The sequence below is a fragment of the Melospiza georgiana genome, chromosome 1, assembly GCF_028018845.1.
Source record: "Melospiza georgiana isolate bMelGeo1 chromosome 1, bMelGeo1.pri, whole genome shotgun sequence".
Lineage (NCBI taxonomy): Eukaryota > Metazoa > Chordata > Aves > Passeriformes > Passerellidae > Melospiza > Melospiza georgiana.
In genome coordinates, this window is record NC_080430.1 from 132,052,390 (window position 1) to 132,072,819 (window position 20,430).

At 36.1% G+C, this 20,430-nt stretch overlaps 1 protein-coding gene across 1 annotated transcript in view; it reads left to right on the forward strand.

Annotated features, from left to right (window-relative positions):
- The window catches only part of STK3 (serine/threonine kinase 3), a 127,603-nt gene that overhangs the window by 66,600 nt on the left and 40,573 nt on the right, over window positions 1–20,430 (forward strand). Inside the window, exons 9-10 of the mRNA XM_058040779.1 lie at window positions 3,676–3,868; window positions 14,074–14,249. Coding sequence (XP_057896762.1) covers window positions 3,676–3,868; window positions 14,074–14,249 — 369 coding nt within the window. The remainder of the gene's footprint in view (window positions 1–3,675; window positions 3,869–14,073; window positions 14,250–20,430) is intronic.

A 20,430-nucleotide genomic window follows, 5' to 3' on the forward strand; every position in this document is an offset into this window, starting at 1 on the left:
ATCACCTCGGCTCATTCACTTCTGTACTGATGTAGACTCTGGTACGGTCTGCAGGGCCTACTTCTCTGAGAAAAGTTCTTGTGTGATGAGATCTTTTATTTTACAAGTATGTAATGAAGTCTTGGTGTGGTCTCTGCTGAAGTATTTTTGAATTTTCTATCCTGATAATCAAACGTCTGTGATTGCGTTTTTATGCTCTAAGGGTTGATTTTATTAATAACATCATTCTGGTAAATAAGGACATCTGGAGGGTTAGTCTTATAGGGTTGCAGGTTATTGCTGGTACTTTACTTGTACTTTACATTATGATGTTATTCAGAGTTTCTGTAGTCTGTCGTTATTTCTGTAGCATTTAAAGAGATTTTAGAGTTCTTGCTTGTGCCTCACCTTCTGTCGCTGTACAGTGGTGTAACTGATACCTCTTCCAAATACCAGTTTGGTTGCTTATTACTTGTACACAGGACAGCAGCAGACAGTTTAACTCCAGAGTTAGTTGTTTTTATTGTTTGATTCTTGTATCTGTTTTCATAAACAATATGAGAACAGGACACTTCAGCTTTAATACTTCTCTTTTTTTTCCTGCTTAAAATTGAGATTGTGTTTGTTTTTATTTAATCGGTGTGTTTACCTTTTTTAACAAGAGATCACAAGTTCTATGCCAATATTTATGTACTGTAAAGCACGAATCAGAATTTGTATGAAACAATCATTTTCATCTCTCATGTAAATGTGCACATCCATAACTTGGATACCCACTGCATGTTTTTATTAAGTTACCTTCTCAGAACCAGTGTAGTCTACTGCCATGTTAGCTGAATCTCATATTTATGAGAAATACTGGAGTGACAGTTCTGAAAGCAATCTGTGTTAGCTCCAAAATTAAATATTCTGGGCTGTGCACAGGCCATGAGAAGTTTGACATTGTTCTGTCTCAGTACATCATTCCTGATATAAGGAAAACACCATTCATCAAAATTGTTGTGTACTTCCCTTTTTATGGCAGCTGTTCCTCTAGTACTAAGGTGAGCTTTTGTGATCCTTAGTCTCCTAGGGGCTAAAAGATAACCCTTCTCTTTGCTGAGAGACAGTGCTAAGACAAAGGCTTTTGGTACTCAGCCTGGAAAATGAAATGCTGTTCTTTGGGCCAAGTCCAGGTAGCTGATTTGACTGAAGAAATAAAAGATACTTTTTCAATTAAGCAGAAGTTATCAAAATGGTAATTTAGGACTCCATTTCATACTTGTTGATATTGTTAGCCATCACCTTTTCCCATTAATTGTACAATTAAAGTTTTGAGCTCCAGGAAAGTGTTTGTTTAATTTCTTATTTCAGCTTAGGTAAGTTTAAGGCCATATGCACTGCAAGTGCATATTGATATTGATATTAATATTAGTCAGCCTGGTCTGTCAATCAGATGTACCTGTGCCTTAAACTCAGAGATTTTTATGTGTGAGATGCCACATTTGTAGTGATTAGTAGGTAAAACACCAGTATGTTGTGAGTCAGCTTTATGTTGTATTGCAGTACGGAAAGAAACACTTGTAGGTTAACTGTTCTGGCACTTCTAAAATGTGATGCAAAACTACTTTTTTTTCTGAGTACCCTATTTAGAAGTGGGAAAATGCAATTCATAGAAAATACTGGGGTTAACAGTAACATTTAGTGGTAGATAGTAAAGAAAATTGAAGCTGCCACCAGGAGGAGCAGTACCAAAATATTCTCATTTTTTCACTGTTACAGTTGCCTAGTGCTGTAGCTCTAAGCTGTCTGTATCTTTGGGAATATCACAGTTTTTTTAAGGGTAGGGTACTAAATAGAATGCAACTAAAAAAAACCCAAAAACTCGGAAAGAATGCAAATGAACTCCTCAAGAATTTTTGTAAATTATCATCTGGAAAATAATTATTCTTTTGATATTCGGAACTTGTATTTAAATCTGTTTAGTCTGTATCCTGGCTTCATTGTGGTATGCTGTTAGCCGGACTATCAAAATTAAATCTGGTATTGTATCTCTTACTTGAGATGCAATAGAATAATTTTCAGGAGCTGGTATTACTGCACTCAATTTTCTATATCTACCTAGACCAGCCCTTAGTGAAACAGGCACTCAGGGCATGCAGCTCGTGTGTCTGTGCGAGAGGCAAATTGCCTGCCATGCCAGGGAGTGAGTTCAGTGAGAAACACAAAGTGCCAGACCTTGCAGGGGTTTGAGTCGGGGCTTTACTTTTTCTGGCATTCTGCCTCTCTTCTCCCCATCTCCTGTACTTATAAGTCACTTTATAGTTTAACATTTAAAATCTATAAAGCAATGCAAAGATTTAGGACAAAGGGGAAATTTCTTAGTGGCTGAAGGCTTGTTTTAATGTTACATATTTGCCTGAATGTATTTAGAAGTCTTGTAGATGCGGCATTTAGGGTCATGATTTAGTGGTGGACTTGGCAGTGCCAGATTAACAGATTGATGATTTTAGGGGTCTTTTCCAAACTAAAGCATTCTGTGATTGTATGTAGCAACACCATGTTATTTGTAAGGGGTAAATAAAAAAAAATAAAAATCAAGGGTTATGTAATAGTCTTCCAAGCTATGTAACTAAAATATTTTGCTTATCAGGAATTAAATTCATTTATCAAGGAACTCTAATGAAATTTTGACACAGTAGAGGAAATGGATGCATATATGGCTATAGAACTCATGAAAGTAACATTTGTATTTAAAATACAACAATTTGACATAGAGTAACTTCATTGTGATGAGTATTTTTTGCTTACATTTAATCAACAAATGAGAATATTTTTTTTTACCTTGAGTAATAGATTTTATTCAAATAGAAAATGGGTGTAGTCACAGTCCATCACATTACTCCTGAAATGCTGTGATGTGTATATAATCTAAATCAGATTTTGGAAACCAGTGGGATTTCCCATTAGTGTTTTCAAATATTGATATTCTATATGAATTCCATATTTCGTTAACTGGATTGCCATTAGTGCTCTGTTTCAAAATTCCTGGCCCATTACTGTTAACAATTCAAAATGTTACTGTCTATCTCCTTGATCATCTCCCCCACGCTTAGGTAAGTATGTGTTCAAGGGCTATTTTTCTGTGTGGTATTAACAAGTTATTTACTCACATTTGTAACAAAGATTTTAAAATGGAAGTAAAGACTTGAAGTAAGTCAAGTTGATTTTTTGTTTCTGAGGAGGACTTTAAAATTCTGTTGGGGATTGTTTAATAGCTAAATTGAACATGAGCCTATCATCTGGGCTCTGTATGTAATGTCAGATGCTGGGCATGATCTTAAGTTAAGGTTGGTCAGCACCCTTTGTGACAGTCCCTTGCAAAACAGCAAAATCTCTTTCTGTAAATTGTGTCAGTGATTTGTGGAACCCAGAGAGATAAAGTGGGTCATGAAAATCACAAAGATAACTCAAACCTGAATGCTAATGCAACGTGAATGTGTGGGTTGTACTTACCCTGCTATGCATCTGTGAGAGAGAGGAGTTTTTGTTTTTCTTTATATGAAAGATTTTTTATTTTGTGATTTCTTTTAAAGTTTAAGCCTGGAGTCCAGCAGTACAACTAGGTCACAAAAAGATAAAATACTAATCAATAAGTGATTGCATCTTACCTTTGTTTTAATGATCTGCTGTGTCCTGGCAAATGTTTCCCCATAGGATGAAGATGAGCTGGACTCTCACACCATGGTGAAGACCAATTCAGAGAGTGCTGGTACCATGAGAGCCACCAGCACAATGAGTGAGGGCGCTCAGACAATGATTGAGCACAACAGCACCATGTTGGAATCAGACTTGGGGACCATGGTAATCAACAGTGATGATGATGAAGAGGAAGATGGGACCATGAAACGTATGTTGTTAATTTGCTTTCTTCTAATAATGTGTTTTCTCATGCTGCATGACAGTGTTGTATCATGAAAGGCTTTAAAGTGTGAAGTTCTGTGGTTAAAACAGGGGAAGAGGGGTTTTTGTGTCTCTAAGCAGTCTGTAATTTGTAGAGAAAAAGTTGACTATAGTGGGAGATTCAAAGCAGAAGCCTGGTTTTGGTGCTTTGCTGAGTTTCTCTAGAGGACTCTCAAATTGTCCTTCTGTGAATTCTACTGCTTGTCTCTGTCTCCTGTCCCACGTACAGCTGGACCAGTTTCTTGGAACTAAACTGGTGTGATTATGTGAGAGGCTGCTGTTTCAATGTCAGTGGTCCTGGGAATGCATCATGACTCTCTTTGGGGTCAGCAATCAGTTATATATTTTGCTGCAAAATCGTTTTGTAACTCATGATCACTTAGCAGATCTGTATTTTTTAAGCAAATAATTATTTGGACATTTTTTGGAATGTAATTCAACAATGATTGATTTAAGGCAATGATCAAAAGATTATTGAAACTAACTAAAAAGTTCTAATTGATTTTGGCAGCATGTGAGGGAGTACGTAACGAGAAAAAGAATTGTGAATGTTTTATGTATAAAAATATAACTTATAATGAAATATCTATAAATACACATTTTTAAAATAGTTAATTTACATACTTACTGGCTGATATGCTCATTGTTTGGCTGAAGACTACTGCAGATTGAGGTCCATGAATTTTAATAGAATTATTTGCATGATTAGGCAGCATCAGTAGATGACTCTAACTCAGGCTGTAGCTGCCTGATTCCATGAGGCACAATGTAATGTTTAAGTCCAGGCAGTTGCAGGGAGAGGGGGCTGTGGGAAGTTGTGTGTGTGTGTAATACAGAGAGCTAGTATTTCAAGAGTGGAATTCAGTGCCAAATAAATAACTAGTGTTTCATAGCAAGTACAAAGTTGCATTTGTGTTTGCATGTAGATACCTGATGTAATTTGCTCAAGATTATTTGGAAGTGCAAAGCAGAAACTTTGTACAGGAAGTTGGAAGGAAAAAGGAGTTTTGTAGATGTTGCTTGTTTGGCTTTTTTGTGGTTTATTTTGGATTTTATTTTGTTTTTCCTTTAGAGTTCTCAGCTGTGTGATAAAAAAAATGGGGAAAGATAGTATGAAAAAAATTAGAACTAATTTTTAGGGTGGAAGTATTATGAATTAGGTTTAGTGCAGTTTCTATGCAGCTTGACAAATCAGTCTTTATAAGTAAGTTCTGTGGAAGTAGTTTACCAAATTGCACCACACTATCCATGCAGTTTTTATATATGCTGAGAGGCAATTCCTGTTGCTAGGCCCAACAGATCAGAAGAGTGGCATTGGGTTTGCATTGCAATCTCTTAATCTGTGTTTTATTTGTCTGCTGGGGACATTGCTTTTAAAATGTACTGTTATTGTCAATTTTTAATTGATTCCAATTGCAATCTGTAGTTTCTACATCTTCACATTTGATCAGTATATGTCTTAATCCCATTCTTCTTTCTTCTCAAACAAGAATAATCTTGAGATTATTCTCCTTCCCCTCCATCCTGTCCCGTAGATGACTGTATTGAGCCCTGTAAGTACAGCAGAGCAAATGCAGCAAACTGGAGGTATTTTGCTTCATGACAAGTGATGGTTTAATCATTCAGCTATCAGGCCACAGGTTTGATTTCAGCACTTACTTGCTGAAATTTCTTGTATTTTGCATTAGGCATGCATTATTTGCATTTTTTACATTAAAAACTAGAAATAATTCAAGAATGGGACCTCCACATCTCTCAGCTAAAAATGAATATAAATTATGTCCACTGTAGCTGGTCCTCTGGTTCTTTGATTGTTGTGCTATTGGCTGAAATAGAAGCAATAGCAAGTTTCCTAAAGAAACGTCACCAGGAAGGGACATAAAAATCCTTTATGTCCCTGAAAGGCAGACACAGATTTTGTGTTTCTTTATACTCGATAAAGACAGGAGATTTTGGAGATTAGTTGCTTTTTCCAGTATACCTTTAGAGACAAAGTAGGCACTTTCTGGATGTTTTGGTTATAATAAAATTAGTATCTTAAAAATGCTCTTTGATACTGCTGAATAACATTGCAAGCAAGAAGGTTGGAGAAATAAACTTCGTGAACTAGGGAAGAGAGATTTCATTTCCTTCCTAGAGACACAAAATATTTATGACAAACTTCTTATTTAATTGCTGTTGTGTTTAGTTTCATGTTTTGTTTCCTTCTGCCTTTTGTTTCCCTGCTCAAGGACAAAATAAGAAACAATAATATGTTTTTATTTATAAGTACCCATGCTTAGAGGCCTCTGGGAGCCATGACAGAAAATAACTAAAACCATATTTTTTTCACAAATAGGGAATTGTGCCCAGATAAAATTGGGATTTGGAACAAAAAGAGGCCTGTCCTTTCTGCCCCAACATACGTTATACAGTCTTGTAATAAACAACATTTATCCTGTCTTGCTTGGTATGCCTGTGCATGCTCTGAACACAGACTCTGTGGTATGTACCTGGAAAGAGGAAAGAAAATGAAGAACATAGGAGAGTTGGTTGGAACTTTACTTTAGGAGGTTTAATGTGGAGTAGAGGAGAGAGTGAGAATGATGGAAATATTACCTCTTTTGTTCGGTTGCCTGGGTTTTACTTGTTTTTTGTGTAGAAGCCTTTTCATATGTCAGTGGAGAGGCTAGTGTTCAGAGCAGCTTCCTCACATTCCCCTTGTGGTTTTTCAGCAAGGCTTAGTGTTAGGGCTTTCTGGTGCACCAACAATACCTGGTCCTTCTCTTTTCTCTTTTTCACTCACGTGCCCCTGCTTCTCTTTTTTGCCCTGTTGAATTTTTATTGGCTATCTGCATTGGGCTGGAAAAGAAGTTGTCTCTTGGTGCAGTTTGGGTTTATTGTGTATTTCTAACTGTTGCTTCAGTCTTTGGTGAAACTTAGAGATAGTTTGTGGTTGATAATGAATGTATTAAAAGACAAGGACAGGGAAGTCATGAGGTGGCATTTGACAGCTAGAATGTAGAAAAGTAATCAGGTTTTGGTTTTTTGCCCTGTAAGACATGTACCTTTTTGGTTTAGTCAGTGTAATTCTTAAATACATTCTTCCTGCTAATCAAATATAAGAATATAATCTTTGGGACAGCAGATTTCCTTCCCTGTTCTTCCCCCCCCAACAGATGACTGTTTTGAGCAGCATAACTCCAATAACTCCAGCAAAGTTGGCAAACTGGAGATAGCCTGAGGCAAGTGATGGTTTAATCATTCAGCTGTCAGGCACCAGATTTGGTTCCAGCACTTACTTTCCTGTCTTATTATACATAATGGTATTTTTGATTACAGCGGGACATGCACCATGCTGTAGAACCTACATGGGGATAGAAGAATTCATGAGTTGATTTATTCATTATTTTTTAGTGATTTCAGCATCCAGGGTAAGGGATTATTTGGTATTGTAAGTCAGTCTCCTCTGTGATATGAGGTGTATGCTTGGATAGCTCTGGACTGGTGCTTCAAAACTCTTACTTCAGCTGGTGTTTCAGCTGACAAGCAAAAGCTGGTGAAATGTGTTTTATAACAACTTAGGTCCTAATTTTGGTAGGAATTTCATAAGGAAACTCAATTGTGAGCTGATTTCAGTGTTGCTGTAGCCTAGGTATTTACACTTCACAGATGTATTTTCAGTCAGGCATGTTTACTGTGCCCCCAGTAAGATGGTTTGCTTGGTGCCATATATAGGTGTATATGTATAGAGGTGATAGATGTTTACAGGTCTGTATTGGTTCTCAAGCCATTTTCTGTGACTGGTAATAAAGTCACTAGTAGTAGTATATTTTTTAAATGGGGATTTTTTCTTTTTAAATAATGTTGTTGTCAATTCTGCTTTTGAGAGCTGTTGCAGAATGCTAGTTTAATGTGGATTTTCTTTGCTTTGCTAAAACCAGAAATAAAGTGTAATTTGGCTGGAATGGATTGATAGAAAGTGTTTGAGCAATGCTCTCAAGCACATGGTGTGATTCTTGGGGTGTCCTATTCAGGGCCAGGAGTTGGAGTCCATGATCCCGATGAGTCCTGTCCAACTCAGAATATTCCATTATTATAATATTATTATCATTGAATATTTTTTCTTTTTTCCAGGGAATGAGGGTAAAAAAACCGCAAAACTATTAAACCAGTTTTACAAGTCTTATTCTCAAGTAGCAAAGAAATGTTTTGTGCTAGAAACTTTTCCTCATTAAAAATTGTAACTTGGGTTCATTGTCCTTCAAAAAGTCTCTGAAAGCTTCAACTAGTTGAAAATTATGTGGATTTTCCATTTAGATGCCAGTTACAACTACTTCTGGTAAATAGGTGTGTCATACAACAGACAAAAGACTGGATGAAGCCCAATTGTGAATGAAGGCTTGGGTGTATAAGTCACTGGGATACAAAACCTGTGAACTCAGTAACTACTTTGTTACACAGCTCTCAGAAGTCAGACATTTCTTGGATCTGTCCTGTGGTAGAATCCCAGCTGCTCTGGCCTAAGTAACTGATAGAGTTTCTACTGCTGCTTCCTTGTGCTTCCCAGTAGCCTGACCTCTAATTCTTTGAGGTGGTTGCTTAACAGGTGAGTGTTAGCAGCAGAACTTTCCCACTCATAAAATACAGCCACAATTCCTGCTTAAAATATGGCTGAAGGAGGTGGCTGTGCAGCTTTTCACGTTAGATGCGTTTGCCTGGAGACTTGAGGTCAAATTGACATTCTAGGCTTCTGCCTCCCATTTCCCAGAATTACTGCCACTGTGTTACAGGGCACCTTGTGAGGGGAGAGAGTAGTGGTAGGAATGTATGGAATTCTAAACTTGAGTAGAGTATGATGATGTATAAGCTCTGGTAGCCTCTGCAGCAGGGGTGAGAGCACATAGGTATGTACAGGTCTAAAGAAGGCTGAAAAGCTGATTGCTTTACAGCTTCTGACTCAATAGTGACTGAGCAGTGTATTTTGAGGGAATAAAAGATAATGGCAGGATGTTCACAGAAGCACTTCAGACAGGAGAGCCAGATCCCTAACTTCACCAAGCAGCTGAAAACGTTCCTTAGTTGAGTGGTAGATGGATATCCACAGAATGTAGAAGGCTGTGCAAGCTCGTGGCTTTTGGCAAAAGGAGGAAAGCTTTCCTCCATAGATATGCAGCTGCAGAAGAGGTCCAGTGTCCTGGTAGTCACAGAGTGAGAGAAAGGCTTATATATTTTCTACTGGACATTGCAAACCCTCCGCTCCAAAATGCCAAACAAACAAAATACCAGCACCTGTGCCCTCCCAGGAAATTGTAGTGGGAATCTCCTTTCTGTAGGAGATGGTCACCCTCCTCTGCTGACCTTCCTTGTTAACTAACAGCAGAACTTTTAAACAGGTTTGAAATCAATTTGATGTTAATATAGTACTTTTCTGTTGGAAATGCTTCACTGCAAAATAATTTTTCATGGTAGATGACACATTGGTGGAATTTTACCAAAACATGTATTAGAATGGAGTGTGCATTCGTCTTTATTTTGAAATGTGTGTTGAGAATTATTTGTTTTATTTGTGATATGTTTTTGAAACAGTGTCATAGAGTTGGTGTTGTGTTGTTACCTCATTCATTTTATTCAGGATACTTTTTGGAAGAAACTTGCTTACATAACTATTTGGGGACATCCCTATTGGCTGTGTTCCTATCAGAGTTATTGCTGAGGTAGAGTGTTTTCAGCACCAGTGATGCTCTCTGTGTTTTATGGCTTTCTAGCAGTTTCTGACTGTTGTTTTGTTATGGCCTTTTCCCCCAAGCTGTCTTTGCAGTAGGCAAGTTGTAGGGATGGTAGAAGACAGATATTCTTAAATATTGAAATGGTGGAAAACATTTTTAAACATGATCATTGCTTATTGAAAAGCAAATATTTAGAAGAATGAAAAATCCAGATCTTTCTAGAATGGAACAGGCTATTACACAATAAGCTTTCAGTGCAAGTGTGAAGTGATAGTGACTGTGCTGCAGATTTTTTGTGGCAAATGTAACTTACTGAATAGATGAGTGAATTAATTGTCCTTAAGGTAATCTTTACATATTATACTTCCAGTTTTCTTGGTTTTTGAAAGATGCTTGAAAAGATAACAGAAGATAACTCAGTGATTCATGAAAGTTTAAAAAAGTAATTTCAGACCAAAATGATCTTATTTTGGGAAAAAAAAAAGATGCAACCTTTATCAGTTTGCTCTGACATAAGGATCCTGAGTGTTTTCTAATGTAAATACAAAAGAGATAGCAGCTTTCACATGGCCTTTAAACTGGTAGATGTCTACCCATTCCTATGAAATGCTAACTGAACCTGTTAGGTTAGCTAGAGATTGGAATAGTGTCTTTTTTTCCATTTATTTATTTATAAAAATAAAACAAAACCTTAAAAATTAATTTCTAAATAAATTCTTCAGGATTTTTTACATTAGAGGAAGAAACAAAAAAAAAGATTGAAATACCGCTGGTCTCATCATTTTGCAGTCACATTTCTGGTTTTCTGTGTGAGTTTTTGTATTTGCAGTGAAGGTAAGTAGCTCTTGCTGTTTTAATTGGGCTAACTGACTGTATGCTCAGTTAAAATCAGAAGTGAGGTCTAAATTCTCACTTAGCAAAACAAATAAAAGACACTCTCAAAGTAAAAAAAATAAATGTTCTTTGCTTACCTTGGAGTAATTTCAATCCTGTTGACCCAATTTCCATAATATGCATTTGGTAGCAAGGAATTCAGAGGGGCTGGTTTGTTTTCTGTGTGTAGGTAGTCTTCAATTTCATGTATAAGGAAGATTATTTATAATAGTTTTAAAAATTACAAGCAGAATAGTTTTAAAAATTCTGAGTAATGCTTGGAAAATCTTTAGTATTGCCTTATATGTGAGAGAATGGAGATTTCCTTACCTGTAATGGGCAAACATTTTGGTACTTGGAGTTTTGCACAGAGACACTGGCAATCTTTTTGTTTATAACTATGTCTCAGGGATGAAACTTAAGTACAGCCATCTCAACACAAGAAAAAATTGGTTGTGAAAGGCCAGCAATGTGGTGTCCTATCTTTTTTGGTACAAACAGTTTCAGGGGTTTTGGGCAGTAATCACTAAGTAATGAACAGTTTGTACTAAGAAAGTGCATTGTATTTCTGTTTTTAATTCTACTTCCTTCATGCTACTATCTTCTCTTGGATCTGTTTTCTAAATGTGTGGTTTTTTAAATTTAGATGCTTCCATTTTTCTCCTGCTCTACTCAGCTCTCATGAGACTCTTCCTGTAATACTGTGTTCAGCCCTAGGACCCCCAAAACAAGAAGGACATGGAGCTGTTGGAGCAAATCCAGGGGAGGACCATGAAAATGATCAGAGGGGTGGAGCACCTCTGATAAGAAAACTGGCTGAGACAGCTGGGGCTGTTCAGCCTGGAGAAGACTCATTCTCTGCATGAGTTCCCAGGGAGACTTTGTAGGACCTTGCAGAACTTAACAGGGAGCCTACAGGAGAGCTGGAGGGGGCTTCTGACAATGTCCTGTAGTGACAGGACAAGGCATAATGGCTTTAAACTAAAAGAGAGCAGGTTTAGAGTGGGTATTGGGAGGAAATTATCTCCTACAAGGGTGTTAAAATGTTGGAACAAGTTGCCCAGAGAAGCTGTGGTTGCCCCATCCCTGGAAGTGTTTGAGGCCAGATTAGATGGGACTTTGAGAAGCTTGATCCAGTGGAAAGCATCCCTGCCCATGGAAAGGGAGTTGGAATGAGATGGTTTTTAAAGGTCCTTTCCAACTTAACCCATTCTATGACTATGGCTTTTGCTCTTTAGTGCTCTTTCCTGTAGTTATTTGGCATCCCTGCTGTTTACTTCTTATCCCTTCCTCAGTCCTCAGAGGAATGTCCTTCAAGTGATCTTGAGTTTAGTGGGGGCAAACTTGGGAGATTCTAGAGAAGAGGTGTCTGTTGTCTGGTCAGTTAAATTTAACCTGGAGTTTAGTTCACTGAATTGTTAGTTGCTACTAATTAAAATATGGTGAATAGAGATCTGGGATTAGGAAAAAAATACGTGAAAAAATGTGGCAAAAACTGAGAGAAAAATCAGCTAAAAATGTGAGGAAAAGAAGGTGTGTATGGAAATAACAGATTGACTGAAGGAATCATTTTGGAGTTGAAGGAAAGCAGCTAAAGTCAAATTCACTAAAGCTTAGAGCATGAGAGTAGAAGCACACATTAAAAAATGCCAGAAGAAGTCTTACTAGAACAGAAAACTTTCAGAGCAGCAGAAAGAAAAGAAGCAATAAATCAACATGCAGTCTTGGCTTCTGTCAAGAATAGTGTGGCCAGCAGGTCCAGGGCAGTGATTGTTTCCCTCTGCTGAGCCCTGGGGAGGCCACACCTTGAATCCTGTGGTCAGTTTTGTGTCCCTGATTTGAAGAAGGACATTGTGGTGTTGGAGTGTGTCCAGAGAGGGGCAGTGGAGCTGGTGAAGGGTCTGGAGCACAAGTCCTGTGAGGAGCTGGGGTTGTTTAGCCTGGAGAAAAGGAGACTCAGGGGTGACCTTATTGCTCTCCACAATGACCTGACAGGAGGTTGTAGCCAGCTGGGGGTTGGTCTCTTGTGCAATGTCTCAAGCAAAAGGGTGAGAGAAAATGGCCTTAGAAAATGTGCCAGGGGAGATTCAGATTAGATATTTGAATTTATTTTTTTTACAGAAAAAGCTAGTAAGCATTGGAATGGGCTGCCCAGGGAGGTGGTGGGGGCAACATCTCTGGAATGCCTGGCAGTGCCAGGAAGTGTCTGGATGTGGCACTTGGGGTATGGTTGTGGTGATTATGGTGTTTCTAGGTCAGTGGTTGGACTAGATGATCTTGAATGTCTCTTCTGGCCTTGATGATTCTGATGTAGTACAAAAATTTAACATTAATGAAAAAACAGGCTGCTGTTAGCCATGCAGCAAAATTAGAATGAATTAGAAAATCTTTAGACAGAGGAAATGGAAAGAGATGACGAAATAAATAGTGGAAGAGGGGGAAAAACCCACTTAGTGAATGAATAAAAACAAGTGTAAAGCCAGATAAGGAAGTTAATAATTAGCAAGTCCTAGTAATCATGTAAAACACATGCTCAAAACATAATTTCAGTTTTCCTTTTCACTTGTAAAAATAAATATATAAAATAAAAATTACTATTAATTTGTTATGCTTGTAATTTAAATGTATAGTTTTGTCTGATTTGGTGGTAGGTCCCCCCCACTCCCCAATCTTAATTATTTGTCCTGTTTCATATTTCATTTGTGGAAATGTATTTTATATATCTTCATGTCAAATGTGTTACACTTCCAGGAAGTGACATGACACATTTAATGTATCAATGCTATGCAGAATATGGTCTCTGAGGTGACAGTTAATGTTTATTTATTATGGTATTTAGTAATGAATTTGCTTTGAAATCCTACAAATGAAAACAAATTTCAATAACTTAGGGCTGAAATTATTTTTTTTTACCTTTAGTTTTGTGAAAAGGATAAAAGAGCAGGAGTTCATGCTGATCCCTGTCTGCTTCATAAAACTTTTGCAGCTGTTTGATGATGACAAAAAATCCCCCAGGATATGGAGACAGGGTGCTTTGCAACCATCTGTAGAGGGTGATCCTGTTTTCTGGGAATATTAATTGGTAATGAATTAAATTAAGCAGCATCTGGACACAATTTGTATAGCTGTATTTTGCAAGTTCTTTTTCTAAGTAATTATTAAATCCCACCTTTAGTGAAACTCTGGTCCTTTCCTACAAGTGCCTATGGACCAGGCCTTGAAGTTAGGGGCATTCAGCACCCAGAGGGATGCTTAGCACCTCGTGTTATTGTCTCTATAACAACAAATTAATACTGCATGAAGTAACTTCTCCTGTTATTTGTGTGTGCAACACTGATATGTCTTGAACATTTCTCCACATTGTATCTTGCTACAAAAATATCATACTTCGACTATGAGCTTTTATGCCAGAGATCCTCAGGGGACAAACAGGCTTGCATCACATACAAATGACTGTATTAGTTTCTGCAAACCCCAGGAAAATTAATTAGTGAAGTTTAGTTTGTAGTGCATTAATACTTTAATCTTTGAATAGTTTTTTACCTTTTTTTTCTGTTTTCTTTTAACCAAGGAAATGCTACTTCACCACAAGTTCAAAGACCTTCTTTCATGGACTACTTTGATAAACAAGATTCCAAGAATAAAAGCCCTGAAAACTGTAATCAGAACATGCATGAACCTTACCACATATCCAAAAACGTTTTCCCTGATAACTGGAAAGTCCCTCAAGATGGAGACTTTGATTTTGTAAGTACTTTCTCTTGCATGCAGTTATTTTATGTGTGCCAAAAATAGTTAATCCCTTTCTATAACTATATTAATACAAATAAAATTTCAAAAATACTGTCCAGATATCTAATCTTTGTGCCTCATTCTGGTTGTTGAAATAAGTACACCTGATTAACACAGAACTTTTTAAATGAGGAATGGTGTGTGACATTATATTACTTTGTAATTACTTTTTTAAAAAATGGTTTTGGTTCCTTAAAATTCATGTGATATAACAACTTTAAAATTTGATCCAGTACTGTTAAGAAAAACTAGAATTGCTACAGACATGGAATATTGTTGTCATTTTTGCTGGCTATCTCAGTAAAATGATAAGCATTTTAAACTGGATTGGAGTCATTTAATCAATCCCCTTGGAGAGGTTTAAGACCACCTACTGTTTTGCACAAGTCATCTTCTTGGTACCATTCCAATAGCAAACATCTCTTTACATAGAATTATTCTACCTAACACAACTTCATCTATTTTAGGTTGGAGTTTTTACCCTCCAAAATATTTGTAGTTTATTTCATTTTGCCTATGTTGCAAATTATAACAGTATCAAAAAGAAAATGTTCCTAAGTTATAGGTTGCACTTAAAATGAAATATATAATTATGTAAGTAATTATACCTGTTTTTCACCTTGGCTTATTTTTTAACATGTTTTCAATGAAGTCTTTGTTTATCTGTTGTGGATGAAATGTTCATAACTACTGTGCAGTAGCTAAATATGATCACATGGTGCCTTTTTAAAGCACACTTGAGATTTCAAGAGAAATGTTGTGTTTAATTTTAGGTAACAGCTGTAGGTGGGGAATTTTCTTTCCAGTTTTCACTTACTGCATTTCTACTTAAAGCTGACTCTTAAATTTAAACTACTGAGGTAAAGCCAGTTAAATAGCATAGTACAAGCTGTTGCTGCTGGAGAGTTTTGATTTAGTTGGATTTTGGTTTGGGTAGAGTTTTTTTAGGTTTGTTTTATTTTTTTTTTCCTATCAAATGCAGCAATTATCATCCTGATGATTGACTAACAAAATAGTTGCACTATTCACTGGAAAATAACTGGCCATTGTTTCAGTGGGGTTAATATAGTGGCAATAAAGCTGCCTTTAGAACAATTTTAAATTCATTCTGTCTTTTCCATTACTTGTGAAGAAATGCAGGCAAAAATTATTCTTTTTGTAAATGCTAAGATGATAAATCTGTTAGTACCTACTCATTGATAACTCATACGTGGATAATCATGTGGAATTTGTTGACATTGCTTGTGCAATGAAGTTGGCTTCTTGAAGTAGGAATTTGTCCTAGAACAAAACCCAAGCAGTTCTGATCTTCAGAAACTGAACTGCTGAGTTTTATATGCAAACCTTCCCAGTGGTGGTAGACTGGCAAGTACAGACTTGAGAATCCTAGAATGGTTCTCTCTGAAGGAAGAGACATGCTGAGAAGAAATATTTAAGTGTATGGGATGGAAAGCCCTACAAATTTATTCATGTATATGTCTGTTAAAGCATGAAGTAGGAAAAAGAAATGCATTGAGGTGGGAAAGAGAAGGGAAGAGGAAGTGAAAATCAACTTGATAAATCCCTGTAACTAATTAGTTTGCTTATTTCTGTATATTTTAAGTTGACACATTAAGAACTGGGAACTAATTCCTGTGGCCAAATTGTATATTTGCTTTAGGTGATAGTGATGTTTTAGCCTGTTCTTAGTCTATCGTACTGTCTGAAAAAACAGTTATTTTATTTGTTGAAATGTACAAATACATGTAATGTGCATAGACCAGTTAATCTTACATACTTGCTGATGTTTTTAGATAATGTAAATAAATGACATGGGAAACTGTTCTCATAATGTGGATAAACAAATATATAAAATAAGGCAAATGAACTTAGTGCTAGCGCTGGTTTGAAAGGCTTGGTGTGAGCATAGTTTTCTGCCCTGATGTAAATGTTTTAAAAACTACTTGCCAGCACAAATATAACTAGACGAGTCTTCCAAGAAAATAACATGCTTGGTAATCAATCTGACCTGTGAAAAAAAGTAAATTTTAGCAGCATTATTTGTTCTGTAAGTAGGTATTTATGGTTTGGTTTTTTCCCCTACTGAAGTACATATGTTTTGAAATTTAAAAACTGGTCTTAATTCTTTTTCACTGATGCCATATGGGAATTTAGGGTCTATCTCTGACTTTTGGTCCTGAGGGCTTTCAGTTCTGTGATCAGTCTGTGCTGGTTACTGATGTCATGTTTCAGGAATTGTTAAGAAAAAATTGTCACTGCAGACCTTTGAGAAACATTGCATTGAATCAGGTATATTGCAAATAACTTTAACTAGACTGAATTCAGTTACTGTATACTCACCTTGAATATTACATTATTCTAAATTTATACTGTTATATTTGCTCTGGACTTAAAGTGCTGTTTTTCAGGCAAAAGGGCTGTTTGGATTTTTTCTACTACATTTCTTCTTGCTTTTTAAAAAGAAACAACGACCAAACATAAACATTCAAGTTCAAGCACTTTTGATTATTTTATTTTCTTTGACTAGGAATTTGTATAGAATTGCTGGTTTTAATATTTGTTTTCTGTTATTCTACTGTCTCATGATAAATTCTCAAACCTAAAAGTATGGACCTTTGATATCAGTGAATATTAGGGAAATGTATTTCTGGGGAAGTACTTGTAATGTTTTGTTTTGCTAGTTCTACTTCAGCCTTTGAAGTGCAGCTGTTGAAGCTCTGATTTGATATACAGCTCTTTCAAAAAACCTAAACTAATGTTTATTCAAACTTCAGCTTTTATATTAAATTGTTAATGTGTATCTCACACTGAGGATCATTGTGGAATTTTGCTTTCAATGAATTTTACCAATCTATAGGCAGTTCTCTTACACATTTTAATTCTTTTTAAAAGACATGTGGCAGGTGGCATAATTAAAGCAGTATTTTAAATCTTAATTCTGTCAGTTTTACTTGGGGTTAAGTGATGCTTTATGCACGGCAAACCTTGATGCCAGGAAGTGTAATCAACAACATAGTACTCATTGTGAGGAATAGTGGCATTATCTCATTGAATAAGTAAAAAGGCAGTAAATCTCTGTAGTGTGTGGATATGATATTCCTAGGAGTGTTAATGATGCAGGGTATAAGCAGCTTTTTCATAAGTAAGCTTAACTGTTGACTTTTAGTTTTAGCTCAGAAGTTGGCAGTTTGGATCAGAATGACAGCAAATTATGTGCTTGTTTCACCCATCTCACTGGCCGGTCCTTTTAAGAACAGCTATTTTTCGTAGATATTTTGTATTACTGTGACCATGTTGCTGTGATGATAGCTTTGTTCTTTCCACGGGGAATGTTTCCCATGAAATAGGTACATGCTGGAGAGAGCTGTGTATTTAATGAATAGTATAACTGCAGGGTGTTGTTAAAGCAGCTTGCTGAAATTTTTTAATTGTCTTTCTCAGTTGAAGATTTTATGTTGTATAACATTTATAACAGAAATTAGTTTTCACCAAGAAAAGGTGAACTTTTAATTCTGAGCAAGAAGAGCTCAACATTTTTGTTATGTGGGGATACTCAGATAAACCTTAGCTTGTGATGGATGTGCATTGTGTACATGTTGTGAAATAACCTGCTGCTTATATTTTTACTGTATCATGACATTTTAGATCTCATTAAGATTTAAAATTACCCTGTAAATCCTTCTGCCCCTTAGTAATGTGTGTTAGAGTGCGACGTGATATTATCAAAGGATTTACATGAACCTAATTGATGATAACCTCTGAATTTACATTAGTCAGAATGAGTTGCTAAACTTCATTTGCACTAATTGAATATGTTATTTCATTTTAAATGAGTCATTTACTTTTTGTTAAATGACAATAAAATGTAAAAAGGCAAATCTGTTTATTATAGTAATGCTAGGGTAATGATTTCTGTCTCTAGTAGAATTATTTCCAAACAGGAATGGTATCCAGATTGTTAAATATTAAACAGTGAACATGTAGATCATGCTTTGCATAATAACTGCAGTATCATGTTTAAGTAGATGCATTTTGGGTGACTTAAAGATTCTGGAATAGCAACAAAAAAATAAAAAGCCATCTGTTACTGTAGGCAGAATATTTCCCTGGGTTTCAAAAGGAACAAATACATTAGAATATAATAATTTTGGAATAGCAGTACTGGAGATACTGAGACTTCAGTTAACATCTACAAATGTATAATGTTGCAATTGATTCTGTAAAAAATTAAATAGCATAAAATGACTGAAGACTATCTAGAATTAAATTAAAACTTCACTAATAAAGCTAAGCTGAGATAACTTCATTGGAAATACATCTTTGTCCAAAATCTCGGCTGGGTTTCTGCTGACTTTATTTAAGCAGTGAATGAGTTTGTTTGGAACAGTTCTTTTTCTAATTAATGAGAATTAACATATTTAATCTATTTTCAGTAATTTCTGATTATCTTCAAAGATTTGAAATTTTTAATTGAAGTATTAATATAGATTCTTTTTGCTTTGTTTTTAATAAGTTGTTGAATATCATGAAGCATTTCCAGATGCTGACAGGAAGAATGTTTTCTTAACTAAGCAAATATGAAACTTAGGTTTCTGTGTTTGCTTGGGCCTTACACCCATGAGATAAAGATATTATTGGTGCTGATAGTTTTCACACAGAATTTCATTCTACTCAGTTCAGGCACAGCTGAAGGAGGAGAGACTGTAAAACGAATTTAATGAAAATTACATGCTTTATCTAGGTCATTTTGTGAGGACAGTGTGAACCTCAGCAGTGGAGATTTTCTGTACCTTTTAAAGTAGGTGGCTGTTAGAGAAACTTCTTGTGTTTTGGGTGATTATTTACAAAAAATGAAAGGTATGTGTGTGGGTAAGTCAATGGGAGAGGTATTTGTATTAGGAATCCACAGAGGATGGTTTGCATGTCGTGGTTTGTTAGGTTTATCGTGCAGCTGTTCAGGAGGGGAGTTTTTGCCAGCCTGACATGTAAACCAGAAGTGTAGTATTGGTTGCTGAGATTTTATAGGCAAAGATAACAGAACAACTTATTACACTTTTCAAAAAACTCTATAAGTCAAATACTTAGTGTTTTAACTCAGTTCTGTTTGCATATTCTTACCATGAAAGTAGAATTATTTTTCATGCAGAGAAGGGGAAATACAATGCCTGAGCAGAGTGTTTCTCCAGCTGGTATTGAATACAGCATCCTTTCTTTTTGAATATGTTCCTTCTTCTATTAGTATGTAAGTAAATAATTGAAAATCAATCCCAGTAATTTTTTAGGCTGTAAATAGGATCAATACTTTCTGTTTCTCTTAAATTGTAGGACTATTATAAGGCTGTTACTCTGACTACTGAGTCATGTGTAACAAAGTGTCAGTGCTATACTTCAGCAGCTTTGGAAAGCGAATTGTGCTGTCTGACAAAGATTATATAAATTTTTGTATCTGAAAAGAGCACAGGAAACACCCTTCTAGAACAGAAAGCTTTTTGCATTCTTACGTGTTAAACAGAACAAAAGGCTTTTATTTATCATTGACATACACTCTGAAGACAAGGCAAGAGGTCAGGCTTGAATTGCAGCAATTTATTTGAAGTTGAATATAGGAAGAATGGATAGCTATGTACAGCAGCAGACTGCATTGGAGAGTTGCAGAAGTTGCCATTGTTGCAAGTGTTGAAGACCTGGTTATATAAACACATCAGGAACTGTTTTGGTGGAGTTAATCCCACTTGGAGCAGAGGATTGTTATAGGTGACCTGCTTCTGTAAATGTTTCCGATGGCCTTATTTCCTCTGGCTTTTTAAACTACTGCTGATGCCTGATGTTTGTAATCATAAAAGATGTCGAGAACATTTATGTTTTACAAGCTTGAGCTCTCACAAATAGTGACATAATTAATTTGTTTGTTAGGAGCATCAGTGTTTTGGAGGAGCTAGAGCTTGACTAACCTTAATCTACTTTGCCATTAGCAATCAACTGTTATTTCCAAACATGAGTCTTCCTCTGGAAAATTTCAGCCAAGATGCAGTCAATAAGACTTTACCAGGTTTTCCCTCCCAAAATTTTATAGGATCCCTGCCATCTTATTTTATCACATCAAAAAATTTCAGTGTGCAGTTGTTTTTTACTTACA